Source organism: Myotis daubentonii, chromosome 1 (genome assembly GCF_963259705.1).
Source record: "Myotis daubentonii chromosome 1, mMyoDau2.1, whole genome shotgun sequence".
Lineage (NCBI taxonomy): Eukaryota > Metazoa > Chordata > Mammalia > Chiroptera > Vespertilionidae > Myotis > Myotis daubentonii.
In genome coordinates, this window is record NC_081840.1 from 209,778,262 (window position 1) to 209,792,089 (window position 13,828).

Here is a 13,828-nt window from a genome sequence, read left to right on the forward strand (position 1 = left end):
AACTAATTGAAAAATTAAATCCAAAGAACTCGGAAGAGTTCTATTCAGCTGTCTTCACCTCTTGGACTGCTGATTTTAACCCCCAAACAATTCTTCACTTGTACAACAGTAGTGAGTTTTAGCTGGACACAGCTACACACTCAGGTAGAGAATACATTTCTGAGCTTCTTACAACTAGCTGTGGTCAGGGGACTGGGTTTTCAACAATGAAATGTGAGCAGAACTGATATATCTAACTTGTGATATTTGATTAATGTCCTTCTTTTCAGTCTTTGGCCTTTCCCACAGGCTAGAATGCAGAGGGGAACTGAGTAAGCTTTGACCATAAAGAAAGGAAGACACAATATGGAAGGAATCCCAGTCTCTGAGTTGAACCTGTGAAGCAGAGCTACCTAGCTTCCCTGGGCCACTTGCCATCTGTTAGGTGGCAGAGAAATAAACTTCTATCTCGTTTGAGCTGCCGTATTTCTGAAACTTTTTGTTATAGCATTTTAACCTAATCTCTAATAATATACTCCCTAAAGTTAAATGACCAAATTATAGGGCAATGTGCATACAAGTGTATATGTCATGTGTGATTGCTTTCATGCCTAATACATATAATTCTAAAAATGTATAAAAGTAAAATATAATAAGTGACATAAAGATAGGTTCTTCTGCCTTAACATTTGAGAATTACAAAGGCCAGCTGTGCAACTGTGGTGCCTATCCTTTTCCCTAAGCTGTTGCTTCAGCTTTCTCAGCAGTTCTAGGAAGAATATGATTCCAATAAATTCTTATTCTATTTAAGTCAGTCAGTCAATGTCAGTTGCTTAAAACTAAGAATGGTGATTGATATAGCATACAGATAGGTATTAGGGGGTTCATGAACTCCTTGAACTATATACAAAATATTTCACACACACACACACACACACACACACACACACACACACACACACACACACACACAGTGTTTTCTGGGACGAGGTTCCATAGCTTATGTCAAGGGAATCTCTATTATGACTTGGGTATATATGTATGAGGGAAGACCATGCCATATATCTGTCCTAGATACAAGTATATTATAGTTCAACTTCTTTGCCATCTCTGGAAACAAAATACTTTACATGTGGAAGTGTAGACATTTTTAAATTTCAAACTGAACCAGAATTAATAGACTGGTTTAAACAAAGAGATGTAGAGACAACAAGAGAGTCAAGACAATGGAGATAGCTCTGGAGAAAAGCTGAATATTATGAAGATAACCCCTTGCTGGGAGAGAAGGAGGACCTAAATGCCTTCAGGCTGAGTCAAAGAATAGCAAATCATCTTATCAAGAAATAGACTTCAAGGATATCTGTAATTGAAACACAGAGTAGCAAGTAACCAAAAAGGTCTGCTGACTGGATAAAGGGTTGTGGCCGTGTCAAGAGAATATACCTGTAAGCCAGCCTGGTTTGCCATTTTCAAGAACCAGGCTAAGAAAATTAACTGGGGAGAGAAGGTGACACTGGTTAGAATAAATCATTAACTATTATGTTAATGCAAGTTGAAAAGGTGATTAAATAGTCACAGAGAACTGCCTGCTGGTATGGAAGCATGAAATCTACATATTAATTGTTTGGGCTCAAAATGCAGCTATTTCCAAGTGATCAAGGTCAATACTAGTGGTAAGTCAAGTTGGTAGTGTGGACTAAAAGGGGCCACATGCTATCCTGGCTAGCTCAGGGACCGCCTGTGTGGCGACCTTATAAACCCAGAGACCTAAGCTAACCACATAGGATGGTCTGAAATGAAGACTTTTTAAATTAAAATAAGTTTATGGTGGGTAGTCATGTCCTAGGCTGGTATCTTTCCTGACAAAGGTCAATCTTTACCTTAACTGAGGCTGTTGTCTTTTTGCATCTACAATAACGTATTGTTGGAATGCCGAAGTAATTTTCCTTTTACTGGATCCCTCAAAGCACAGGCACTGTTTTGTGGAGTCCACAAATCCCCTCACTGTTATTGAGTTAATCGTTGACTGTTAACTATCCTCCACCCACCTAAGAAAAAAGATGTGTCTACCATTTTACTTTTTATCCAATCCCAGAATTTCTCCTCCTCTTCTGCTTTGCTTTCTCCTGCCTCTCTAATCCATCACCAATGGATTTCATGTAATCCACTTACATCTTCTCTTTTGATTGTAATGTATAAAATAAGGTGTAAAACTGCCATTCTCCAGAGCATTATCTCAATCCATTGTGATTTTGCTTCCCAGCATTCGTCAACATTTTGGCTCAAATAAACTCAGAAAAATTCTTCACAGGCTTGAATGTTTCTTACATTGACAGTAGTATGCATCTTTGATATGATGTGATGAAAACCGTACTTTGTCCCTGTGATCTTCCAAGCTCATAACCCCAGTCTAATTATGAGAAAAACATCAGGCACATCCCAATTGAGTAAGACATTCTACAAAACATCTGACCAGTACTCCTAAAATGCTGAAATAATAAAAAACCAGGAAAGTTACTGGGCTGGTGTGACTCAGTGGTTGAGCACTGACCCATGAACCAGGAAGTCACAGTTCAATTCAGGATACATGCCAGGGTTACTGGTTCAATCCCCAGTAGGGGGCATGCAGGAGGCAGCAGACGATTATTCTTTCTCATTATTGATGTTTCTACCTCTCTTTCTCTCTTCCTTCCTCTCTCTGAAATCAATAAAAAACAAAACAAAAACACACAATAAGGTAAGTCTGAGAAACTGTCACAGCCCAGAAGAGACTAAGGGAACATGATGGACTAAATGTAACAATGTTGCCTGGCCGCCCGGCGTGGCCCAATGGTTGAGCATCGACCTATGAACCAGGAGGTCACGGTTTGATTCCTGGTCAGGGCACATGCCAGGGTTGCAGGCTCAATCCCCAGTAAGGGGCATGTAGGAGGCAGTCAATCAATGATATTCTCTCATCATTGATGTTTCTCTCTCTCCCTCTCCCTTCTTCTGAAATCAATTTAAAAAAAAAAGTAACATGTTATTCTGGATAGAATCCTGTAACAGAGAAAGGATATTAGATAGAAATTAAGGAAATCTGAGTAAAGTATAGACTTCAGTTAGCAATAAAATATCAATATTAATTCATTAATAATAACAGATGCACCATACTAGTAAGGTAATAATAGCAGGGGAAATTGGGTGTGGGGTATATGTGAACTCACCATATACTATCTTAACAATTTTTCTATACACCTAAAACTGTAATAAAAATATAAAATTTGTTTTTCTTAAGAGTAGTTTTATTTTACTTATGACCTTGATCAAGTTACTTAGGCTTTCTGTGCCTCATTGGCCTCATCTGTAAAGTTAGAATACAGGATGGGGAAAAGGAGGTTTACAGTTGTGGGTATGGAAAACTGTTTATTCTTGTAATATTATTTATTAGTTATTGTATTATTTTCTATATGAAAAACTGTAAACTTACTTTTGCTCCTTCCTGTATAACAGGGACAGTCTCAGAAATCTGTTGTGAAGACTAAATGAGTTAATATACTAAAATGCTTAGAAAACTGATTCACGGATAGTAAGCACCAGTCAGTATTAACTGTATTACTTTATTATTAGAGGCCTGGTGCACGAAATTTGTGCACTGGGGGGGGGGCAGGTTTCCCTCAGCCTGGCCTGCGCCCTCTGCAGTCCAGGAGCCCTTGGGGGATGTCCAACTGATGGCTTAGTCCTGCTCGGGAGTGGGCCTAAGCCAGCAGTCAGACATCCTTAGTGCTGTTGCAGAGGCAGGAGAGGCTCCCACCACCGCCGCTGTGCTCACCAGCTGTGAGCCAGGCTCAGGGCTTCTGGCTGAGGGGCGCTCCCCCTGTGGGAGTGCACTGACCACCAGGGGGCAGTTCCTGCATTGAGCGTCTGCCCCTTGGTGGTCAGTGCACATCATAGCAACTGGTCGTTCTGCTGTTCAGTCAATTTGCATATTAGCCTTTTATTGTAATAGGATTTTTCAATATTTGTAAAGTACAGTAACATTTTATGCATATTGACTAAAAAATTGTCTGACATTAAAGTCTAACTTTACAAACAAAATTTGAAATGATTTCCCCCAATTAAAAATGTCAAAAATTACAGAATTTCAAAGCTGCCAAATCAAGGGAGGTGTAAACTGTGTTTGTATTATGGTCACATGGTGGGCTACGTGTAAACCTTGCTGACCCTGTTAAGAATTCATGAGCTAAGGTCTTAGGAACCTATAGTTCACATGAAAGGTGACAACTCTATTACATAGGGTATAAATTCTCATGGTGTAACAAAAACTAAAGTTTGTATTTTAATACCAAAGTAATGATTTAGATGACTTCCATGGAGAAAAGGTGGCTAGGTTATGGACCCAAGATCAAAGTTAAAAGAAGAGGAACTTTTAAATCATTTAGATCTGTGGCAGCAGAAACTACCAGAAGCCAAAGGCTCAGGCAGATACTTCTCCTAGCCATTATACAACTGATCAAACATATTAATAATGTAGGCTGCCTCCTAAGTCCTTATGATTCTGTATATGTAAAACCACTCAGCGGTCTTCCCTTTTTCTAATAACTGAAAATTTCAGTCTAAGTTTTGGGGTCTAAATAAAAAATATTACTGCCTAAATAAATTCTCCATGTATCATATGTATTTCCCCATTGTGTCTTTAATATTTTAAGATATCTATGGTATACTTAAATAAAATGTTTACTACATATTTTCTATTATTTACAAATATTGTATAAGAAAAAGAAACATTTTCAAGTTACATAAAAAATTTGATATCAGTGTAGCTTCTTTTGACATTAACAGTGATAGTTTTTGATTTGTTTACAGAAGATCAACCACCTAGAGAGATATTCACTTAATCAAAAAGCTAGGGCCAAATAAATGTATCTACCCTTATAACAAAAATCAAAGACTCAGAGCTAGAAGACTATAAGATGTGAGAATTAGATATATTTAATCTAAAAATAAATGAAGAAGTAAAAGTATACACACAAATGACATTTCTAACATCTAGATGTTTGTTTTATCCTTTTTTTGCAATAAGGTGTTAAGATAGAAATTTTAAAGCACCGAGAATGTTAAATTGCTTTGACATATTCCCCCTTTATATCTAAAAATCAGAGATATTTTAAGTACATTTTATTTTTGAAAAAGGTATTTTAGAAATAGTTTGGTTAAAGCAGATGTGAACTGTTTACTCCCACTTTATTATTTACTTTATCAATCTTCTTGACTAAATTTTTTTAAACAATGACATTTATTTTAGATTTTTAAAAAAATGTCATTTTCTTATATTTACATCTCCTATAAATAGAAATATCAATTTTATAGTCTTGAAGTATGCATATAGCAATCTCAGTAAAAGGCAATCTTTTTCTTTTACAATGAATATCCCAACAAGATGTTATTTCAATATGGATACTAAAAAATAGATTAATTTAATTTCAGTAATCATTAGTTATGCAAACTACCTTTGTTGTAAGGAAGTAAATTACAGTAACCAATGTGTGCATAACCTTTCCAAGACTATACATGTATATAAATTTCATTCATACATATGTAAAATCTCTCCAAGTAGTAGATACATGTTAAGATTTTTATAATTTATGCCGGTAAATGAATGGTTTGTCTAATTTTGTTAAAATGTTGATACATCGCATTGACTTTTAAATGGAAAGATGATTACTCTTTGGTTTCCCACAAAAATGATAAGCCCTGAACCTTTTACTATATATATTATTCTGCTATGGCAACAAGTCTCAAAACAACCACCAACCTCCCTCCCCCCCAAATATCACCCAAATCCCCCCAATTGAACAAACAAAAAAACCCAAAACAATGAAACCACATTAACTCAATTGATCTCCGTATTAAAATTATTAGTTTCCTCTAATCTCAAGATAATGCCAAGTCACAAACTAATTAAAAAATTTAAAAATTAAAAAAAGAAAAATTAAAAAAAGAAAAATTAAAAAATTAAATATACTAGTTATCTATGTAAAGATATTCCTTTCTCTCCATTACACAAATGATAACAGATGATTAGTCTATATTTATCACTATTCCGACACCACAGTTTATAATTCAATATTCTGAAGGTTAGAAGGGAAGGCAGTCAATATCCCTAAGTAAGATTTATTTGGTGTTTTTTTTCCCTAAGTAAGAGATATTTGAATATAAGAACTCATTTTGTCTCCATCTCCTACATTAATAATCAACATACAAATTACAAGTGTTATTAAAACCTGCAAAGGATTTTAAAAGAAAACGAATCCATAATCAAACTAAACAAATGATAAGCTATGTATGCCTTTAAATATTTTGAAATATTTGAGTGTAGATGAAAAGAAAGGTGACTTTCATGTTCTAACTTTCATGTTACATAATATTGTACAGTAGTTTATACTAGTTAATAAGAAAATCCATTTCAAAGATAAAATCAGGTTCCAAGGATGAATATGGATAAAGTCATTGTGAAATTACCGATGTTTTATTTTCTCCCCTCAAACTCATTTCCCCTCCTTCTTGCCCCCTTTCACCAGCTGACCACAACTAGCCCTCTACATTCCTTTAAACTCTCCTGAAGGAATGTCCCTCATTTCCCTAAATAGCACAATTTTCAGTGAAGTAAAGGTAACAGGAATTAGTAGCTGTCATCTTAGAAAGAGACATGTTACTGTATTCTCTGTATTAGTCTGGAGAGCTGCAACATAGACAAGACAAAGAGAAATAACCATAAAAAAAGACTATTGACAACTACATGGTGTAAAAAAATTACTGACAACTACCGTGTTATCTCCTTATAAAACCTTTCATTTTCATTAAGATTTTAAAATGACTCTCTATAATCTGTTGCAAACTAAAATGTCATAAAAAATGTATACACTAGAAATGTCTCCAATAGTTTTGCTATGATTAAGAAAGGTAAAAGAATGAAACAAACTGCAAGGCAATGATGTATAAAACTGTTATTAATATTCTTTTCAAGGCAGAGCCAGATCTATATATGGAACACAAGATTATTTTTAAAAGAATGCTATTTGTTGTCTTTATAATTTTACAGAATTAATATTAGAATATTCTTAAAACCTAGCAAAAGTCCCACATTTGCATACCAAGATATTCTATATGTGTATGTACAAGGTACATACATATATATTCATAAATTTTAAATAATACTAAGTTATCTTAAAACATTATAGAGAATATACCCCACCCCCCATTTCTAACAGTAAGAAAATCATCGACCTGCACGAACTGGAATCAGATTCATTTTCCTCTTCACTAGTGCCATCATCCACTTCTGGTCTATCCAGCCAGTGTGCACCGCCACAATCTTCTGCTGTAAACTCAAATGCAGGGACTTCAGAGGTGGATGCCATTGGCCAAGAAGGTGAACTCTGAAAATCCAGTTGGCTGGACCTTCGGTAACCAATTGAAGCCAGAGGCAATTGTAGGCTACATGGATCTAAAAACTTTCTCCCACCGTTTGCTCCAGTCTGTCCTCGATTCCAAAATTCTCCCTGCTGGCTGTCAACTGCAGGATTAGGAGATGATGCTTGATGGCCAAACCACCTCCATCTGATTTTCAAAATCTGCTTCACATCAAACTCTTTACGAGAACCAGACATCCTCAGAGAAACCAAGTGATCGTCTAGGCAACGGGCAAAAAGCACTGCACACAGATCTGTGCATCCAACCAAGACAAGAGAAGTATATGCCCTGCTGTACACAATAAACAGATTGAAAAGAAAATAAATCACATTCACATATATATCTACATTTACTTTTACACCACGATGTCAGATTATAAAGAACAAAGGATAATGAATAAAGATGAAACACGGTGGAACATTCCGTTCAATCAGAGCAAACTCATCCACCTATCCTGAAGCAGCTAGCCCACTTTCCTCTGCTCTCCTTTCCCATACTGACCATTAGCTCTCACAAACACTGACAGCATTCATTAAAGCCCTTTCAAATGCAGAACACTACCCCCTTTCCTTAAACCACAAATGACAGAAAGCACTATCCCTCACAGTATCAGTCTCTGCTGCTTAGTGTATTAACTCTTTTATTGCTGAAACAAGAAATTTATTCCAGAGCATTTTCCTTTGTACTTAAAAATCACTGTAAAACTAAAGTGCCTCTATTTTTACACAAAGTTCCTACATGAGATGGCACAAAAGAATAGTTTTTAAATAAGCATTTTTTTAATTAGACAAGTTCTAGTGGTTTTTCAAGCTGTGCTCTTTGGATTGGGGACGAGGAGGGAGGAACGGAACAAAAGGTGAGGTTCCAGTTTGTTGCTTTCCACCTCTATCTTCTCCCTTTAGGAAAGGAGTGCATTTCATTAATAGAGTAAGATCCTGGGTAAGATTTCATTTGAGCAAAGAATAAGGAGAAAAAGTTTGAAACTATAAAGATCAAAATACGGCAGTACTTATTCTTCAACTAAATAACATGAAGCCAATATTGCTCTAAAAATAGGATTGGACTATGATAATATCCAAATTCCTATGACACTACTTAGAAAAAGGAAAGTGTGGCTCAAGAAAGCTACCAAGGACTGGGATAGGACTATTTTGGGGGTGAACAGGCATCCTAATGGTACCCTCTATTGTTAGCAAAACAAAACAATGGCCTAAACATGGTTACAATTAAGGCAAATTGATAAAGCAAATAAAAATCAATCAAATGCAATCAAATTATAAAATATTGAGTGGTTACTGTGGGCAAGACACTCTACTAGGGCATTGGGGGAGGGGGGCATACATATATGCATCTTGGTTCCTATACTCAAAAATAATTATAACCAGTTATAGAAACAAAATATTTGATGATTTAAATACCAAAAACATTTTTTGGGGTGCTCAATACCTAATACTATAGCAAGTATTTCACTCAAACGGCAATGCCTTTTATCAACTGACCAAGAAAAAAAAAAGCTGCTTTGGAGGCTTAAAATGTATTTCAAGGCATATGTCTATTTATCTTAACCTCACACAGCTCTTTAAGAGAATCAGAGTGATGGCATGAAAAGCCATATACAATTTTGTGCTAAGTATTGTAGGACAAACCATAAATACTATAAAAAAGAGAAAGGAGATATCAGGATGGTGTGGGATGGTATGGGCCAGTTATATTAGAGAGAAGGCATCTAAGAGTAGGAAGAAGTTGAATAGGCAGAATTATGATAGATTTTATAAAGGAAGAAAGACATTTAAAAAAAAAGCATGAAGTGAGCACATTGACAAAGAAAGGGGGAAATATTATTTTAATCAGTCAGCCACACATACTAATTAATTTTAAGGAGTAGTACAGTTGGATAAATATGATGAGATAAAATGCCTTGAGCACAAAGCAAAGGTGTAAGACTAACAGGCAATACTAAGTGGACTACTGAATAGAGCAGTGTTTTATGAAATAAGTTTGGCAGTTGTATGCAAGATGCATTAGAGTGAAATGACACTTCCCTTTCCTCATGCCTCTGTCAGACTTCTAACTCCACTCTACCTATCCAACTTTATTTCCAACATAGACATACCACTTCATCTGTCAAGGTAGAGTCTAATTATGTTGCTCCCTCTTTTATATGCTGTTTGTGTCTCAATTTCTGTAGTGTTTTTTAAAATACATTTTTATTCATTTCAGAGAGGAAGGGAGATGGAGAGAGATACAAACATCAATGATGAGAGAGAATCACTGACTGGCTGCTTCCTGCATAGCCCGCCACTGGGGATCGAATTGTGACCTCTTGGTTCATAGGTGCACTCAACCACTGAGCCCCAATGGTTGGGCCCAATTTCTATGGAATCCTACTCATCCTTTAAGGCTCAGCACAGACATTACAATTCTTAGAAATATTTCAATTACTCCAACATTGTGGTTCTCAACAAGAATAGCACCAACACCAACACCCCCTGCATCCCAAAAGGGGTGCTGGAAGTTGGGGCTGGAATTTTAGTTGTTGGAATGACCGGAGAGTGCTATAGGCATTGAGTGGGCAGGGGCCAGAGATGGTAAATACCTTGCAAAGCATGGTATAGACCAGTGATGGCGAACCTATGACACGCGCACTCATTTTTTTGGTTGATTTTTCTTTGTTAAATGGCATTTAAATATATAAAATAAATATCAAAAATATAAGTCTTTGTTTTACTATGGTTGCAAATCCTGGAATGGGCCTAAGCCGTCAGTCGGACATCCTTAGCACTGCTGCAGAGGCAGGAGAGGTTACCGCCACCACCATTGCGCTCGCCAGCCTTGAGCTGGCTTCTGGCTGAGCGGCGCTCCCCCTGTTGTAGTGCACTGATCACTAGGAGGCAGCTCCCGCATTGAGCATCTGCCCCTTGGTGGTCAGTGGTGTCATAGTGACTGGTCATTCTGCTGTTTGATTTGCATATTACCCTTTTATTATATAGGATATATTAGTATATACATATATATGAACTAATAATCTTTTTAACAGTTGCATAATCTATACTAATAAAAGCCTAGGTGGCCCTTGTGCCCTTGTGTGCGACGTCGTCACAAGATGGCCACCACAAAGATGGCTGCCAGAAGATGGCCACACGCATAGCGGAGGCGGGGCCCAGCGGCTGCTCCGTGTGGTGAGGCCTGGGGGTCCCATAGCTCCGCGCAGCATGGAGGAGGCTGGTCCCGGTGTCTGCTGCCTTGTGCGGAGGAGGCAGGTCCTGGTGGAGGAGGCGGGTCACGGCAGGGGAGGGCAGTTGTGGGTGACCAGGCTGGCAGGAGAGGGCAGTTAGAAGTGATCAGGCCGGCAGGAGAGAGCAGTTGGAAGTAATCAGGCCAGCAGGGGAGGGCAGTTGTGGGCAATTGGGCCAGCAGGGGAGGGCAGTTGTGGGCGATCGGGTCAGCAGGGGAGGGAAGTTGGGGGTGATCAGGCTGGCAGGGGAGCAGTAGGTGTCAATCAGTCCAGCAGGGGAATGGTTAGAGGGAGATCAGACTGGCAGGCAGAAACAGTTAGGGGCAATCAGACAGGTAGGCAGGCAAGTGGTTAGGAACCAGCGATCCCAGATTGTGAAAGGGATGTCCCAGATTGGAGAGGGTGCAGGCTGGTTGAGGTACACCCCACCTCATGCACGAATTTCATGCACCGGGCCTCTAGTATTTCATAAATTTAAAATACAATTTATTAAATTATCTCCTTGCTAATGGGCATTTGAGTTGATTTCAGGTGTTTGTTTTATGTTATTAAAACAATGTTGAAATAAAAATGTGTGAGGCTTTTATGTTTATGGAATTTATCCCAAAGAATAGAATTGCTGGGTTGAAGGTATGTGTATTTTATATTTAAATACATAGTTTACTTTCCTAAAACTCACATTTCCAAAACTAAAGTGAGTTTATCCCTCTAATCTATTTTATTAGGCCCAATAGTCAGCAATGAGTATTATAGTTATTTTAACTCCAGATGACTACCAGGCTTGAGAATATTTTCATAGGCTATTGGCTGATTTGACTTCTAGTTTTCTTCTTTTAAAAAAAAATATTTTTATTGATTTCAGAGAGAGGAAGGGAGATGGAGAGAGAGATTGAAACATCAATGATGAGAATCATTGATTGGCTGCCTCCTGCATGGAATGGTACCTGGGACCCTTCAGTCCACAGGCCGATGCTCTATCCATTGAGTCAAACTGGATAGGGCGACTTATCGTTTTCTGAACTATGTATTTATGCTATGTTTTTTCCTTATCACTATCTAGATGCTCTTTCTATATTACAAATATTAACTCTGTCTTATTTTGCAAATAATTTAAATTCATCTGTAACAAACTAAGGATGCTAAGATAGGTACAGAGGTCAAAAAGTCTATTTCTAGTCAAGTTGGAACTCTGAGTATTATAAAAGCCCCCTTGCCAGATGAAACCTATAGTTGGTTCAATAAATGAAAAAGTCAGTACAGGCATCCCCCAGTTTTTGCAAGTTTCCCTTTTATGAAAGATCTACAGTAGAACCTAATTTAGCTAACTGAAAGAGATCTGAAGAGGATTTTCACTTTTACAAAGAAAGGTGAGAAGCAGCATTCAGCGTTGTTTGGCTGCAAGCTGTTATAAGGCAGTGGCACCTCCAGCAGTGAGAGTGGCACTACCACGCTCTTTCCCAGGCAACTACACTTAGCTTCCCAGCATCAAGCCGCTGGGGCTGTGAACTGTGTCTGTGAGCATCTGTACCTTATTTCGGGTTGTTTTGTGCATCCCTGCTTTCCCTATATGTTAGTGTTATTTTAGGTTTTTATGTGTTATTTGGCATGATTTGGTGAGTTATTTTTTGGATCTGTGAACACCAACAATTTTCCCCATACAAATGAATGGTAATTGCTTCTTTGCCTTACACCAGCGATTTTCATCCTTTTTCAGCTCATGGCACACATAAACTAATTACTAAAATTTTGCAGCACACCAAAAAATATATTTTTTGCTGATATGACAAAAATAGGTATAATTTTGATTCATTTACGCTGGATGGTTATTGTTATCATTTTTTGTGTTGTGTTTATTGTTGTAGTTGTTGTTAATCCTCACCCAAGGATATTTTTTTCATTGATTTAGAGAATGGAAGGGAGGGAGGGAGGAAGAAGAGAGAGAGAGAGAGAGAGAGAGAGAGAGACAGAGAGAGAGAGAGATTGATGTGAGAGAGATACATTGATTTGTTGCTTCCCGCACATGCCCTGGCTGGGGCCAGGAATTGAACTTGTAACCCAGAAATCAAACCTGTGACTCTTCAGTGTGCAGGCTGACACTCTAGCCACTGAGCAACACTGGTGAGGGCTGCTGTTATCATTTTTTTATTTGATAATCTAAGGGGAAAGAGGTCAGGGACCCTGACGAAATAGTCAAGTATTGCATGTTTTAAAAATTCTTGTGGCAACTGGCTGCCATTTCAGCTTAGAAAGTTTCATAGGATATGCTCTACTTTTGGATAGCAGGGAAAACCTGTAATTGTAAAAATTACCTTTACATATCATTAAAGATTTTATTTTAATTTAAACACATAAGTACACATTTATTCACTAATTTTTCATATAGGGTTCATGCTTTGTTTGATATGGGCATCCTAATGAGTTTGGGTACTCTTTATTATATAAGCCACGCCCACAATGATCCATCATCTATTTTCACTTATGGTTTCTGTAAATGGAGAAAGAACTGAAAAGCACTTCTGAAAGAATATGAATACAGAATCCTTTAGACCAGTAGTCTGTCCACCATGAGATAAAAACCTTGGGCCACATGTAAATTAATGTACTGCTTACTTCAGGAGAAGTAAGGTTTTAACCATGCATGGAAAAAAAAAGTCAGCAGAACTAAACAGTGTGCTTAGTGATGTAGTTAATTTACATTCCGGTGTGAGCTCCTTATTTCCTTGAGAACCACTAATACTCTAAACACCACTTAGCTAGCTGGTCCATGGACACTTTGACAGGCACTGCTTTAGACTTCGATGATTCCCTGCCCCCATCTCTTACAGTTATCCAATTTGATAGTAAATTTGTTAATAACTCAGTTGTATTAATTAAGCATTCAGCTTAATTTTCAAAGAAAGACTTCTCCTTTCTTTATGCTCATTAATTTACATGTTTACTCATGTTTTATAATTATTATAACAAGCATAACGGTTACAAACAGGTTTCTGAATAAACACAACTAACTTCTGGCAAGTACCTGCAGGTCTACTACAGAGCAGCCTACTTAGCCATGAGCATTCAGCTGGCCCTTGGGATAAGTCAGTACATTTAACAGAGGAAAGAGAAGCATTAGTTAGGTTAGAGCTACCGTATGAATCTTCAGAAGTAGTTGGTGAAGAG

The 13,828-nt window shown here is 37.5% G+C and overlaps 1 protein-coding gene across 2 annotated transcripts in view; it reads right to left on the reverse strand.

The window, feature by feature from the left end:
* KLHL5 (kelch like family member 5) overlaps positions 1–13,828 on the reverse strand; it is a 73,639-nt gene that overhangs the window by 45,198 nt on the left and 14,613 nt on the right. Inside the window, exon 1 of one of the 2 annotated variants that reach the window (XM_059673271.1) lies at positions 7,246–7,698. The exons of the other annotated variant lie outside the window; for it this stretch is intronic. Coding sequence (XP_059529254.1) covers positions 7,246–7,628 — 383 coding nt within the window. The 5' untranslated portion in view covers positions 7,629–7,698. Of the gene's footprint in view, positions 1–7,245; positions 7,699–13,828 lie in introns of those variants that run through there. 2 annotated transcript variants of the gene reach the window in all.